At 35.1% G+C, this 15,486-nt stretch overlaps 1 protein-coding gene across 3 annotated transcripts in view; it reads right to left on the bottom strand.

Moving 5' to 3' along the window:
* The window catches only part of LOC148162091 (ubiquitin carboxyl-terminal hydrolase 9X-like), a 150,086-nt gene that overhangs the window by 67,172 nt on the left and 67,428 nt on the right, over window positions 1–15,486 (bottom strand). For all 3 annotated transcript variants that reach the window (XM_088020348.1, XM_088020346.1, XM_088020347.1), the window contains exons 16-21: window positions 12,773–13,115; window positions 11,690–11,785; window positions 11,006–11,217; window positions 9,125–9,365; window positions 8,653–8,802; window positions 7,705–7,825 (exon numbers count right to left, since the gene is read on the bottom strand). In XM_088020348.1, coding sequence (XP_087876474.1) covers window positions 7,705–7,825; window positions 8,653–8,802; window positions 9,125–9,365; window positions 11,006–11,217; window positions 11,690–11,785; window positions 12,773–13,115 — 1,163 coding nt within the window. The remainder of the gene's footprint in view (window positions 1–7,704; window positions 7,826–8,652; window positions 8,803–9,124; window positions 9,366–11,005; window positions 11,218–11,689; window positions 11,786–12,772; window positions 13,116–15,486) is intronic.

The raw sequence follows: 15,486 nt of genomic DNA, 5'->3' as shown, positions 1-15,486 counted from the left end.
CCATAAATCATGATCCGCGGCACATTCAGGCCACTGCTCTTCCAGCTGGGACCCAACAAGCAGCAGATATGGGTAGACTCCCTGTCCTCCCCTGGGAGGAGTGGTGCGGGACCGCACCGCAGAATATGCTGGGTTTGGAGATGCCAAACAGGGTCATGTGCCAGAGACAGAAATGCTCGGTCACAGGCCGGGTGAGCACAGAGTGTGGCTGGAGACCAGGGAGACAGGAGTGACTGTTTTTCTCTGAGGGCTCACTGAGGAGTGGGGCCCGAGCCCTAGGCTTCTCAGGGGCCAGAGACTGAGAGGCCGCCATTTTCATTCTCCCTTAACGCTGAACGGAAAGTCTTTGGAGAACAAAAGCTACCACAGCAAACCTGAGAAGATTACTGAGGCTGGCCCCTGGCAAGCGTGGTGCAATTCCGCCTCGGGCAAAAACATTTGAGAATCACTGCAACAGGCCCCTCCCCCAGAAGATCAGTAAGAATATCCAGCCAAGACCAAGAACTGCAAAACTGCAGTACTAGGGAAATACAGCACATAGAATTCAAGGCTTTTTGACCATAATTCTTTAGTCTTTCAACTTTAATTTTCTTAATTTTTATTTTTTCCTTTTTTCTTTTTTTGAATACTTTTTTCCTTTTTCAACCAACTTATCAATTCCTTTTCTGAAATTTTTAAATTTTCATTTTACAGTCATATTCCAACGCTTCACTGTATTTAATGTTATTTTTGTGTGTATATATACATATATGTTTTTCTTTCTTAAAATTTTGGGAAGCAGTTTCTTCTAACAGACCAAAATACACCCAAAATCTAGTGTGTGGCTCTGTTCTATTCACCAGCCTGATCATCACCCCCACCCCGTTTCAGGTCTCATCTGATTTGTTCAGTGTATACTTCTTTGGGGTCACTGTTACCTTTTTAGCATTTTGTTCTCTCCTTCACCTATTCTTCTTTGGACAAAATGACAAAACAGAAAAACTCACCTCAAAAAAAAGAACAAGAGGCAGTACTCACTGCCAGGGACCTCATCAACATGCACATTAGTAAGATGTTGGGACTAGAGTTCAGCATGATGATTATAAAGATACTATCTGGGCTTGAAAAAAGCATAGAAGATACCAGAGAATCCCTTTCTAGAGCAATCTGACCAAGTCAAAATCAAAAAGGCTATTAATGAGGTGCCATAAAAAATGGAGGCTCTAATTGCTAGGATAAATGAGGTAGAAGAGAGAATTAGTGATAGAGGAGACCATATGATGGAGAATAGAGAAGCTGAGAAAAAGATAACTACTGGATCACAAGGGGAGAATTAAAGAGATAAATACCATAGATAAAACAATATTAGAATATTTGGGATCCCAGAAGAAGAGAGAGGCAGAGGTATATTGGAGCAAATGACAGTGGAGAACTTTCCTAACTTGGGGAAGGAAACAGGCATCAAAATCCAGGAGGCAGAGGGAACCCCTCTCAAAATCAATAAAAATAGGGTCAACACCTAGACATCCAATAGTAAAACTTACAAATCTCAGAGACAAAGAGAAAATCCTGAAAGCAGCTTACCACAAGGGTTCTGTAACCTATAAGGGTAGAAACATTAGATTGGCAACAGACCTATCCACAGAGACTTGGCAAGCCAGAAAGGACTGGCATGATATATTCAGAGCACTAAATGAGAAAAATATGCAGCCAAGAATACTATATCCAGCTAGGCATTACACTGAAAACAGGAGAGATAAAAAGCTTCCAGCACAAATAAAAACTAAAACAATTTGCGAACCTCAACCAGCCCTACAAGAAATACTGAAAGGGGCCCTCTAAGCAAAGAGAGAGCCTAAAAGTAACAGACCAGAAAGGATCAGAGACAATATACAGTAACAGTCACCTTACAGGTGATACAATGGCAATAAATTCATATCTTTCAATAGTTACTCTGAATGTAAATGTGCTAAATGCCCCAATCAAAAGACACAGTGTATCAGATTGGGATAAAAAAACAAGACCCATTGATATGCTCTCTCTTGCAGACATTTTAGACTGAAAGACACCTCCAGATTTGAAAGTGAGGGGGTGGAAAGCCAGTTACCATGCTAATGCACACTAAAAGAAAGCTGGGGTAGGCAATCCTTGCATCAGACAAATTAGATTTTAAACAAAAGACTATAGTAAGAGATGAGGAAGTACACTGTATCATACTTAAAAGAGTCTGTCCAACAAGAAGATCTAACAATTGTAAATATCTATACCTCTAACATGGGAGCAGCCAATTATATAAGCCGATTAATAACAAAAAGAAACATCAACAATAATATAGTAATAGAAGGGGACTTTAACACCCCCCTCACTGAAATGGACAGATCATCTAAGCAAAAGATCAACAAGGAAAGAAGGGCTTTAAATGACACGCTGCACCAGATGGACTTCATAGATATATTCAGAATATTCCACCCCAAAGCAACAGAATACACATTTTTCTCTAGTGCCGATGGAACATTATCCAGATCAGATCACATCTGGGTCACAAATCAGGTCTCAACTGGCACCAAAAGATGCATTCTCTGCATATTTTCAGACCACAATGCTTTGAAACTAGAACTCAATCACAAGAGGAAAGTTGGAAAGAACTCAAATATATGGAGGCTAAAGAGCATCCTACTAAAGAATGAATTTTGAATGAATTTCCTGGGTCAACCAGGAAATTAAAGAAGAATTAAAAAAATTCATGGAAACAAATGAAAAAAACACAACTGTTCAAAATATTTGGGATGCAGCAAAGGAGGTCCTAAGAGGAAAGTATATAGCACTATAAGCCTTTCTCAAGAAACAAGAAAGGTCTCAAATACACAACCTAATCCTAAAACTAGGAGGTGGAGAAAGGACAGCAAATAAAGCCTAACCTCAGCAGAAGAGAAATAATAAAGATCAGAGCAGAAATCAATGAAATAGAAACCAAAAGAACAGCAGAACAGGTCAACAAAACTAGGAGCTGGTTCTTTGAAAGAATTCGTAAGACTGATGAACCCCTGGCCAGACTTAATCCAAAAGAAAAGAGAAAGGACCCAAGTAAATAAAATCATGAATGAAAGAGGAGAGATCATAACCAACAAGAAAGAAATACAATTATAAGAACATATTATGAGCAACTATATGCCAACAAATTAGGCAATCTCGAAGAAATGGATGCATTCCTAGAGACGTATGAACTACCAAAACTGAAACAGGAAGAAACGGAAAACTGTTCTGAACAGACCCTAACAGGCAAGGAAACTGAAGCCGTAATCAAAAATCTCCCAACAAACAAGAGCCCAGGGCTGGATGGCTTCTGCCAAACATTTAAAGAAGAATTAATATCTTTTCTTCTGAAGCTGTTTCAAAAGATAGAAATGGAAGGAAAACTTCCAAACTCAATTTTATGAGGCCAGCATTACCTTGATGCCAAAACCAAAGACCACACCAACAGGAGAATTATAAACCAGTATCTCTGATGAACATGGATACAAAAATTCTCACCAAAATACTAGCCAATAGGACCCAACAGTACATTAAAAGGATTATTCACCACCCACCAAGTGGGATTTATTCCTAGGCTGCAACGTTGGTTCAATACCCGCAAATCAATCAATGTGATACAATACATTAACAAAAGAAAGAACAAGAATCATATGATCCTCTCAAGAGATGCAGAAAAAGCATTTGACAAAGTACAGCAACGTTTCTTGATTAAAACTCTTCACAGTGTAGGGATAGAGGGTACACACCTCAATATCATTAAAAGCCATCTTTGAAAAACCCATAGGTCAATGGGGAAAAACAGAGCTTTTCCCCAAAGGTAAGGAACTTGGCAGGGATGTCCACTATCACCACTGCTTTTCAACACAGTACTAGAAGTTCTAGCCTCAGCAATCAGACAACAAAGCAAAATCAAAGACATCTAAATTGGCAACGAAGAAATCAAACTTTCACCTTTTGCAGATGATATGATACTCTATGTGGAAAACCCAAAAGACTCTACCCCAAAACTGCTAGAACTCATAAAGGAATTCAGTAAAAGTGGCAGGTTATAAAATCAATGCACAGAAATCAGTTGCATTTCTATACACCAACAAGAAAGAAGAAATTAAGGAGTTGATCCAATTTACAATTGCACCCAAAACCATGAGATACCTAGGAATAAATCTAACCAAAGAGGCAAAGAATCTGTACTCAGAAAACTATAGAATACTCATGAAAGAAATTGAGGAAGACACAAAGAAATGAAAAAACGTTCCATGCTCATGGACTGGAAGAACAAATATTGTGAAGATGTCAATGCTACCTAGAGCAATCTACACACTGAATGCAATCCCCATTAAAATACCATCCACTTTTTTCAAAGAAATGGAACAAATAATCCTAAAATTTGTATGGAACCAGAAAAGACCCCGAATAGCCAGAAGAATGTTGAAAAAGAAAAGCAAAGCTGGCGGCATCACAATTCCGGACTTCCAGCTCTATTACAAAGCTGTCATCATCAAGACAGTATGGCACTGGCACAAAAACAGACACATAAACCAATGGAACAGAACAGAGCACAGAAATGGACCCTCAACTCTATGATCAACTAATCTTCATGGGATGCTGTGGGGAACCTCCCGGGGCTGGGAGTTGAATATCAAAGCAGGAAAGAATATCCAATGGAAAAAAGAGTCTCTTCAACAGATGGTGCTGGGAATATTGAAGGCACATGCACAAGAATGAAACTGGACCTTATCCTTACACCACACATAAAAACAGACTCAAAATGGTTGAAATGTGAATCAGGAAGCCGTCAAAATCCTAGAGGAGAACACAGGCAGCAACCTCTTCGACCTCAGCCGCAGCAACTTCTTCCTAGAAACATTGCTGAAGGCAAGGGAAGCAAGGGCAAAAATGAACTACTGGGACTTCATCAAGATAAAAAGCTTTTGTACAGCAAAGGAAACAGTCCACAAAACCAAAAGACAACCGACAGAATGGGAGAAGATATTTGCAAATGACGTATCAGATAAAGGGCTAATATCCAAAATCTATAAAGAACTTACCAAACTCAACACACTGAAAAAATAAATAATCAAACCAAGAAATTGGCAGTAGACATGAACAGACATTTCTGCAAAGACGACATTTCTGCAAAGAAGACATCCAAAGAAGATACATGAAAAAGTGCTCAACATCACTTGGCATCAGGGAAATACAAATCAAAACCACAATGAGATACCTACTCACACCAGTCAGAATGGCTAAAATTACCAAGTCAGGAAACAACAGATGTTGGCAAGGATGTAGAGAAAGGGGAAACCTCCTACAGTGCTGGTGGGAATGTATGTTGGTGCAGCCACTCCGGAAAATAATATGGAGGTTCCTCAAAATGTTGAAAATAGAGCTACCCTACGACCTAGCAATTGCACTGCTGGGAATTTACCCCAAAGATACAAATGTAGTGATCCTGAGGGGCACGTGCACCCCAATGTTTATGGCAACAATATCCACAATAGCCAAATTATGGAAAGAGCCCAGGATGTCCATGGACAGATGAATGGAAAAAGAAGATGTATATCATATATACTGCATACAGTTTGTTTTGTACTACCCACTTTTCTGAATTTTGTAATTATCTCAGTAGTAATAACAAATACAGGGTTTTGTAGGACATGAGGTTTTGCAGAACATATAGCAGAAACACTGTAAAATGTTCATAAAAATAAAAACACAACTCTATGAAGAAGTAACAGAAAAAAGAGATCATGAAAATGTTACAAACTAAAAGTCAACTGAAGAGTTATTCACAAATATTTTTTTTAAAAGGATTTTCCGCTTGGGTGCCTGCGTGGCTCAGATGGTTAAGCGTCTGCCTTTGGCTCAGGTCATGATCCCAGGGTCCTGGGATTGAATCCCTCATCAGGCTCCCTGCTCAGTGGGGAGCCTGCTTCTCCCTCTGCCTCTTTCTCTCTTATGAATAAATAAATAAAATCTTTAAAAGGATTTTCCTCTCATCTTTTTTTTTTTTAATATTTTATTTATTTTATATAGAGAACACAGCAAGGGGAGCTGGAGAGGGGAAGCAAACTCCCTGCCCCCAGGAAGACCAATACAGGGCTTGATCCTAGGACCCCAGGATCATGACCTGAGCTGAAGGAAGGTGTTTAATTGGACTGAGTCACCGAGGAGCCCCCAAAAATAATTTTTAAAAGGAAAACGATAATAGTGTGAAAGGCAAAATTTTACATTAGACTTACCAACATTCTACACAAACAACAGCACATTCTAAAACAAAAAAACACAAAAAACCAAAAACCTTCCAAAGCACAAATAAGGCCATGAAGAAAGAAAAAAGGGAAAAATAAATGTTTTCACCAGTGAGGTCCACTGAACCCTCATCAACAAAAGACACACACCCATATCCCCCCGCCAAGGGACTTCATCATAAGATTTCAGAACTCACGGGGAAACAAAACAAACAAAACAAAACAATCCCAATCTTTCCAAACAGAAAGTTAACATATAAACAGCTCATTCTTCCAACAGCCAACAATGCTACTGAACTATAATGGAACAAATATTCAATCTTCAACTCTGTGCTGAAACTACTGCATGTAAAAAAAAGAATGAAACAAAAAATATATACATTCCTCTGAGTGAGATTTTAGTTGTATTCAAGTGAAAAATCTTTTTAAAAATGTGCTTCCCTTTATGTATCCTTTATTAGGAGGATGTACTTTAGTAAAGTGAGGACTGACCCAAGAAAGAAACATCACAAAGAAACACAGTAAGATTCACCAAAAGAAGGTCTATTACAAAGAAGTTGCAGAATGGTATCTGTACAAAACAAGAAAATAGGATACATGGGACCATGTGGAAAACTGTTTTATGAAATTACCAGAGGGAATGTGAGAAATTTAGTAATAAATGCCATAGAAAACTAAGTGAATATAAGGGCAGAATTTTAAAATCTAGAATAAACAAGTGTAAACAACCTAGGAAATGAAAATATTTTCACGTAACTCTTGAGTCACCGTGTTGTATACCTGAATCTAAAATAACATATTTAATTATATTGGAATTGAAATAGAAACTTAAAAAAATTAATAAAATAAAGAAGAAAATATTTTAGCAGCCTTTTTGAAATGTCAGTAACATATTTTATTAAGCCTGATATATGTATATTTGCAGTTTTAAAAATGTAAATCATTTATAAAGATTTAAGCAAAAAATGAGATGACCAAAAAAGGATGTGGAATAAGAAATATATTTTTGCCTAAAGTATGCAATACCCAAATGACATAAAAATGATCTGAACATATTATTTACCAATAACTAGGCATATGCAATAATAAAAGCTAAATGCTGAAAAAGGTTGTTTCTTTGATAGGGAAATGGAGCACAGGGAGGGTGAGGTAGCAGTTCACTGTTCTTCAGTGTAGCCTACCAAGAATCTTGACTTTCTGAATTGTGCATTAGTCTACTAAACCTAATTTAAAAATTAAATGCTAAATACTTAAAAAAAAATTTTTTAAAGGAATCTCTGCATCCAAAGGGGGTGTGAACTCACAATCCTGAGATCAAGAGTCACATACTCTCACTAACCGAGCCAGCCAGTTTTATGCTAAATATTCTATCTCATGTACTTGTCAACATCGAGTGGAAGAAGATGGGGGCGGATGGGAGAAAGTCAGACAATTTTCTTACCTGGGGGCATAAGTTTCATAAGTATTCTTGCTCCATCCCTAAGAGGTGGCATATTCAGATTGCTACCTAAGTCTGCAATTTGCCAAAGGAAAGCTATGTATCTGGGATGCAGTGACATTATCTGGAATACAGAAAACAAAAAAGATTTACCTATAACTTAAGTTTAAATGGTTTTTGTTATTTAAAATTAATCTATTCACTAACCCCACATAAGCTTTCCACCTATCACATCTTTTGCATTCTTACTACCTGAAATTATCTGCCTTCCCCATCTTTTCACTTTCCCAAATCCACTGATCCCTTATGATGCAAACTTAATAATTTATTACGTTTTCCAATTACTCAAGCTACTTTGAGTAATTTCTTTGCACCAGTTGTTCTACTGTTTTGTAAACTATAAATCTCACAGAGCATTTATACAAAAGGGATTTCACCCCTTGAGGGGTAAAGACTGCTGATAAATCTCTAATCTCATTGTTAAAGGGACTCACAACCCTCTAACACGGAAGCAGCTGGTGTTACTTCAGCTGTGACAATTCTTAAGAGGTCGAGGGATGAGAAAATGTGAAGAAATTAAGCAGTTATTGATTCTTTACGTATGAAAAATATTACTAAGAATTAGAGAAAGACAGCAGACTGTATATTTCTTTAAAAACAGTTCCAAAGACTTATAATATAGCAGAATTTCCTACAAGTATATATTTAATAGTATGTTATAGTTCAACTGTAACAGATTCTACCCAAATATTGTACTGTATCTATGGAGAAATTTTATTTTAAACTCCAACATTTAAAAAATCCATCCAGAAGTTACTACTTAACTGTATATATTTATTTGACATTTGCCACATCTATGAACTTGTAAAATGCTTACCAAAAAACCCATTCCACACATTTCTTTATATTTGCAGAGGAAAGTATAATGCTTCTCATATAGTGTTAACTTACCACTCCAGGCAAACAACTTTCCACTTCTGGATTGGGACCATCACTGTAGTGATTACAATGGTTGCCAGGTGATCCAGTTGAAGAATCAGAAGAACTATCGGGGCTTGACGGCATATTGGAACTTACTTGGGTAAGTTTAGCTGTAATCACCTAAAAATGACAGAATATATTAGTAGCAAAGACAGGAAAAAATACTTCCACAAAATACAGAAATTTGTTATATCAAAAGACTAAAAAATATTTCATGCTTTAATTTTAGAAATATTTAAAAAGTTCTATTAAAAAAAAACATTTAGTAGTCTTACTTTCTCCACTATACTAGTGTGATGATACCTATCTTTTTCAAGGTTATAACCCAAAAACTTAATGGAGAAAACTGTGTATAAGTCTCATTAAACATTTACTGAATGAATGAAAAACAGCTTCAACGTTTAATTCTTTGGGAGTATTTGAAAATTATGTATGTACTTACTGATTTATCTTTTAAGTTTAATTGTCCTATTAGTTTTCTGTCATCTTCAGAATCTATTAGCTCACCACCCACGAAGAGTTCAATTTTTGTATGGGCTACATTTGCTTTAATACGGTTGAGAATACATCGTCGTACTGAACCAACTGTATCATTTGTATGAGACCATATGTCCAAGTCCTCAACCTGTCTGCCATGGTTTGGAAATCGAACTATAAGAGAGAGGTGTTTACCACGGAATGCTCTAAAAAAATATATAAATTAAAAGAATTAAAAATTAAAAAAATGTACAATCATATTCAGCAGATTAAACATGAAGCTGGGACAACTATTTTATTATTATAGTTAAATATACTTTTTTTTAGAATATTAAAAATAACTTTGTTTCTGTAAATTATGAAATCATAGTTAATTTTGGAAATACAATATGATTATATTCCACTGGTTAATCTTTGTTTCTATGGCTGCAGAACCAAAGATTTCCACTTTATGATAAGTTGTAACAGATATCAGTTAATTTTAAGCTACAAAAGTTCAATACCTAAGAATATTTTCAAATGTAGAAGAGATACATTTCAACTTGAAAAGTATCAACAGAAATATTAAAATGCATTAACATTCCATTAAACATTTACAAAAATTCTTAAAAACAAAAGTCACTCAAAAATACTTACCTTGCAATACTCTCTTCTCACAGATAAGATACAAAACAAAAATATTCAAGAAACATTCTACATTTATTTATAAAAGTGATCACTATTTAAAAAAATCTGACAGTACTTACTCTATAAACTTCTCCCAAATCTGAAATGCCATTTGAACTATTTTTTAAATAAGTTAGCTTGCTGTCTACTTAATTTACGATTATGATTTATATTGTATAATACTGAATTGATTTATAATTTATTATACTAACATTTAATTTAGTAAATTATTTATTTTATAGTTCCCAAATCTAAAGAAAATTTAGCAAAGATCACTTTAAGACTTTCTTCTTCGTATCTGTTAAATAAGTAGCTTTTGAGAATTTTATTTTTGGGGCACCTGGGTGGCTCAGACTGTTAAGCGTCTGCCTTCGGCTCAGGTCATGATCCCAGGATCCTGGGATCGAGCCTCACATCGGGCTCCTGGCTCAGCGGGGAGCCTGCTTCTCCCTCTCCCTCTGCCTCTCTCCCTGCTCATGCTCTCTCTCTCTCTCTCGCTCTCTCTATCTCTGTGTCTCAAATGAATAAATAAAATCTTAAAAAAAAAGAATTTTATTTTTACTAGTGTGAATGAGTATCATTAAAATAAAAATATACAGCAGCTGTAAAATACCATTCCCACTTAATAGGTAATAATAACTTGGAACCAAACCAAACAAAAAGACAGGAAGGGAGGCAGGAAGAAAAGAAAGAAAACAAAGAAAACAGAAAAAAGAAAAATTGTATTTAACGACAATATAAATCAAAATTTGCTACTTAAACGAAAATTACAGGATGCCTGGGTGGCTTAGTCGTTAAGCGTCTGCCTTCGGCTCAGGTCATGATCCCAGGGTGCTGGGATCAAGCCCTGCATCGGGCTCCCTGCTCCGCAGGAAGCCTGCTTCTCCCTCTCCCAATCCCCCTGTTTGTGTTCCCTCTCTCACTGTGTCTCTCTCTGTTAAATAAATAAATAAAATCTTAAAAAAGCAAACAAACAAAAAAAACCAAAATAACATCTACAAGAATGCGAATACTGTTTTTAAAATGTAGGACACAGAAATCCAGAATGAAAATTTTCTTTACTGCCCCTTAACCTATAAAGTCATTACTTCCCTAATTAATTGGCTAGGAAAAATCACATTATCTAGTGGATAGTGATCTAGTGATCCACATTAACTAGTGGATCAATTTCTTAACAAACCTTGACATAGGTAGAATTGTTCTTTCCTCATGATAATCGCTGTCACATTCATTTATGTATTCCCTTAAAACAGTTAATACTCGAACCATTCGAATGGCTTCCTGTCTTGCACAATTAATACTGTCTTCATCACCATCCAAAACACATAATGTATCATATGAGGCTTTCAAACGATCAAAGCAAGATTGGATGAAGTCTTCATGGATAACCACCTATAAGTAATAGGCCAAAGCAAGATAGTTTAGTTGTTTCAAAAACAAATATGGCAGTCAGTAATTTAAAAAATAAAATAGAATTTCAACTTGTAGGTAACTATCAATTACATATTTATCCAGTAATATAATACACAGAAGGAAGCTGCTAACAAGAAAATAAGTGATTAAACCAATTATTAAAAACAACAAGAAAAAAACGTTTGGGACCAAGGGTCAAATCAGTTAAACTTTTGGCTATCTCAACATAAATAATGAATAATTTTGTTTGACATAATACTAACCACCTAAGGATAATTACCAAGCCAACATTCTTTCAGTTAGTATTTTATAAGGGACAAATGTGGATTAAATACTTAAATATTTTGATGAGTTAAAAAATTTCTAGTCGTAAGTTTAAAAAGCTTCCTCTAAACACAAGAGTACTTCTGACCTAGCTGAAGCAGAAGTTTTTATGCACTTCAAACCTCACCTGATTGACCTGTAACCTGGGGCCAAGGTTTGTATATATCTCTTTAAGGAGATCTATAGCTCTGTTGGCAATGTCATCATTACTCTGAATCACAACCTAGATCCAAAAATTAGAGTATTAGTAACATTCAAGAACTATTTTAACATGGCACTTAAATGAGGCAAGATAAAATTAAATAAGCCTGAAAATAAAGGATTAATATATATAAAATGTAGGTGCTCTGAATAGAGAAATTTGCTTAAAAATGAAAAGGATAAAATAAATTTTAATCAATATTATTTAACTCTGCAATTGGTAGACAAGCTGGGAGATTTTCAAGGAGTAATTCAACTGGTATTACATAATTTTTTTATTATAGAGGTTACAGCTTTTTAAAAATATTTGAAAATCACCAACTTTAATGAAAAATGACAGAAAATCTTAGTCTACCTACAGTTTGCAAAAAAAAAAAATACAAAGAACAAGAAAAACTCAATACAACAAAAATAAAGTAAAAGTTGAAATATGTAACTTATAACAGGTTAGATTTAAGATGGCAACATGATTTATTTACACTACCAAAATGGCAATGTTAACCTTAAACAGAATACAGCTAAACTTTTCTCTGATACTTAAACAAATAAAAAATTAAAGTGTCAATAAAGGTATTAACTCAAAGTTCCTCCCAAGTAAGAGTCTTCTCTTCTGTCCATTATTCATTTTGGCATTAAACATACAATTAACTCCCAAAACCTAAGTAAAAGAGACAACAACTTTCCTGAGGGGTGGATGAAAAACGTGTGGGTAGACAATGGATGGTATACTCATGTACATCTGAAAAGATTCTGGGTGAAGTCAAACAAGAATACCAGTGGCAGATGGTAAAAGAAAAAATTGAGGGGGAAAAAAACCCAAGCCACTGGCAAACAGATGTGATATAAGCAGCAGCTAAAGATGAACAATTTCTCCCCCCAGATTCCTATGACAAACATCAAAGCAGGGGATAAATACAAGTAACTTATAGGCAAAATTATGGTTTAAGTATATTTAAAAAACGACCTCAGGTACAATGTCTGCAAACAAGAGTTCCTACTTCTCACTTACCCTCCAAAGGTAGTCTAATCCTATTAGTTCCAAATCATCCATCATATAGGCTCTTCTTTTTGCTACTAGTTTCCCTTCACGACAATTAACTGCTTTGAAGAATCGTTCAAAACATTTCATTCCATTTTCAGTTAACAGGGAGGGATCAAGCTGAAGCACATTACTTTCAAAGAAGTCCTTATTAATATCAGGATCTAAGTCTGGTTCATCACCCATTAACTTGGAATACCACTTAAAACAGGCTTCACGATCACAAAGGTAAACTGCATTCTCTGCTAAGCATTTCCAGATTTGTTTTGCCTGAGGAGCACAGAGCCACAGTTGGCCATCCTTCAATAAAAATCTTGGAAAAATTTAAAAAATCAGTAATTAAGATCTACATAATCCTGAAACACAATTTATTTCAATATGCTTAAAGTTAAATTTATCACACATAAATTTTTATTACAGCTTAAAGAGGTATTCTTTCAAAAGAATTTATTTCTTACATATAGCAGCAAAAAAACCCAAAACCTCATTTACTTAACAAGCATGTATTTATGATGCAACTGCAAAGTGCCAACAATTCAGCTATGTGACTTCACCTAAATACTAGCTAGAAATTTCTTCCTTGTTCTCTACAATATCAGCTTTTGAAACCAGATATCGGTTTAGTTTCCTAAACTTATATGGTTTGACTAGAAAATGGCTTATTACACTAAATAACTTTCAGAGGTAAGTGAATTGTTATTTAAGCTCATTTCTATGTCAGTAATCATTAGTATAATATTCAGTGACGTTCTTCTGGGCTTTTTAATTCTGTGACTACTAAAGTCATTAAGTCGGGGGACCTGGGTGGCTCAGTCGTTAAGTGTCTGCTTTCGGCTCAGGTCATGCTCCCAGAGTCCTGGGATCAAACCCCGCATCAGGCTCCCTGCTCCGCGGGAAGCCTGCTTCTCCCTCTCCCACTCCCCCTGCTTGTGTTCCCTCTCTTGCTGTATCTTTCTCTCTCAAATAAATAAATAAAATCTAAAAAAAAAAAAAGCCATTAAATTATTATAAAGTAAAATTATGATGGTCTGCTTTAAGTATCTCTTTTTCAGATTCTAATTTCCTCTAGCTTAAGTTGCCTCCACCTACTGTTTACTATTTCTATGAATGACAGTTAAAAAAAAAGAAGCCAATTTTAACAGTAATAATTCTGCATTTAATTCTTTATTAACAATATCATAGTGGCTTCATGTCCAATAAAGTATGAAGTATTTATTTAACATCTGTGGTTTTCTTCTTTTGGGTATTAATTATATACGTTCTCCAAGATCTCCTTACTTTTAAGTCTGTGCATGAAGAGGATTTTAATCCTATCTAATCCTTTGCACCTTCATATATAATTGAGGAACATAAGGTCCAGAATAATAAAATGCAAAAAATGCATTATTCTTTGCAGTAAAATTCAAAACTTTTCAAACTTAAGACTCCTAGGTAAGTTTGGGAAATTACTGGTATCACAGAACCATAGATTTTAAAGTGAGACACATTAGATGAGGAGTCCAGTTCTATCACATGCAGTTATGTGATTTCAAACAAGTTACCTCACCCACCTGAATCGCAGATTTATTTCAAATAGGAATAACAATGCCTCACAGTTTCTATACAGATTAAAGTGAATACTGCAAAGTCAAATATACAGCTAGCATTAACTCTCAGTTCTTTTGCCTTTAAAGCACTGCACTACTAAGTATTTACAGAGCAAGACATATAAAAGGACTTCAGATACTAATCTTTATTAATAGATAAATTCCAAACCATTTTTCTCTTCCAATAGACCTAAAGGATACAATACACACCCATCAACAACAGTAGCCCACTATAGGAGGGATGTCCTTTCATCCAGGTGGTTAAAAAAACATTTACTTTAAGTAAATGTCATAAAATTTGATAACTAGAATTTTTCTCCAGTTCAAATGATATAAACACTTGTACTGGAGAAGATGAGATCAATTCAACATATTATAAAATTGTTAAATGCAGTCATAGATTAATTAGAGAACAGACTATGTCAATCTAACTATTTCTCCACAAATTATTACATGGTTCAGTAACAGAAATCCAGTTATACAACATAGTCCAAGGAGAAAATCCCCCAAAATTAATGAAAATAATAAACACAACAGATTTTATGAAAAAGAGCCTCAGTATTTTTTTTAACAATATTTATGATTCAAATATGCTTTTTTGCTAGGATCTGGTTATTGCATTCCTAAGCAATCTATTATTTAAGCTATCTTTACATATCCACATACACACGTCATTAAATGCTAAACATACTAATTCAGCCTAACACAATATTTAGTTTTTTTTTAAGTCAGGCAATTTTTCCTTAACCACATCTGAATATTACATACAGCTTTAGATTAACTTTTGTTAAAGCTACCAAAACCCTGTTCCTTACTGCCATGATAGCCTTAATTAAAATGTAGTTCTCTAGAGCTGACTGTTTTTGTCTTATACTTTGAAGTATGAAAATGTGTAATGAATGAACTTTTATTTCTAACATAAACTATATTATGAAACATAAAATGCAGTCCTCAAAAAAAAAGACTAAAGTTAAAGCTTAGCAAATAATTTTAAAGTATTTAAAAATGAACACATAGGAAGTGTTACATTAAACTTTTGGCAATGCTTTTTATGTGGGAAAATATGCAGCTGCAGGGTGGAATGGCCACATTAAGTAC

The sequence above is a fragment of the Eumetopias jubatus genome, unplaced genomic scaffold (genome assembly GCF_037043125.1).
Source record: "Eumetopias jubatus isolate StellerSeaLion01/CBP00866 unplaced genomic scaffold, mEumJub1_p1.0 scaffold_23, whole genome shotgun sequence".
NCBI classification, from domain to species: Eukaryota; Metazoa; Chordata; class Mammalia; order Carnivora; family Otariidae; genus Eumetopias; species Eumetopias jubatus.
Note: the sequence above shows the minus strand (reverse complement) of the source record. Positions and strands in the feature narration are given on the sequence as shown.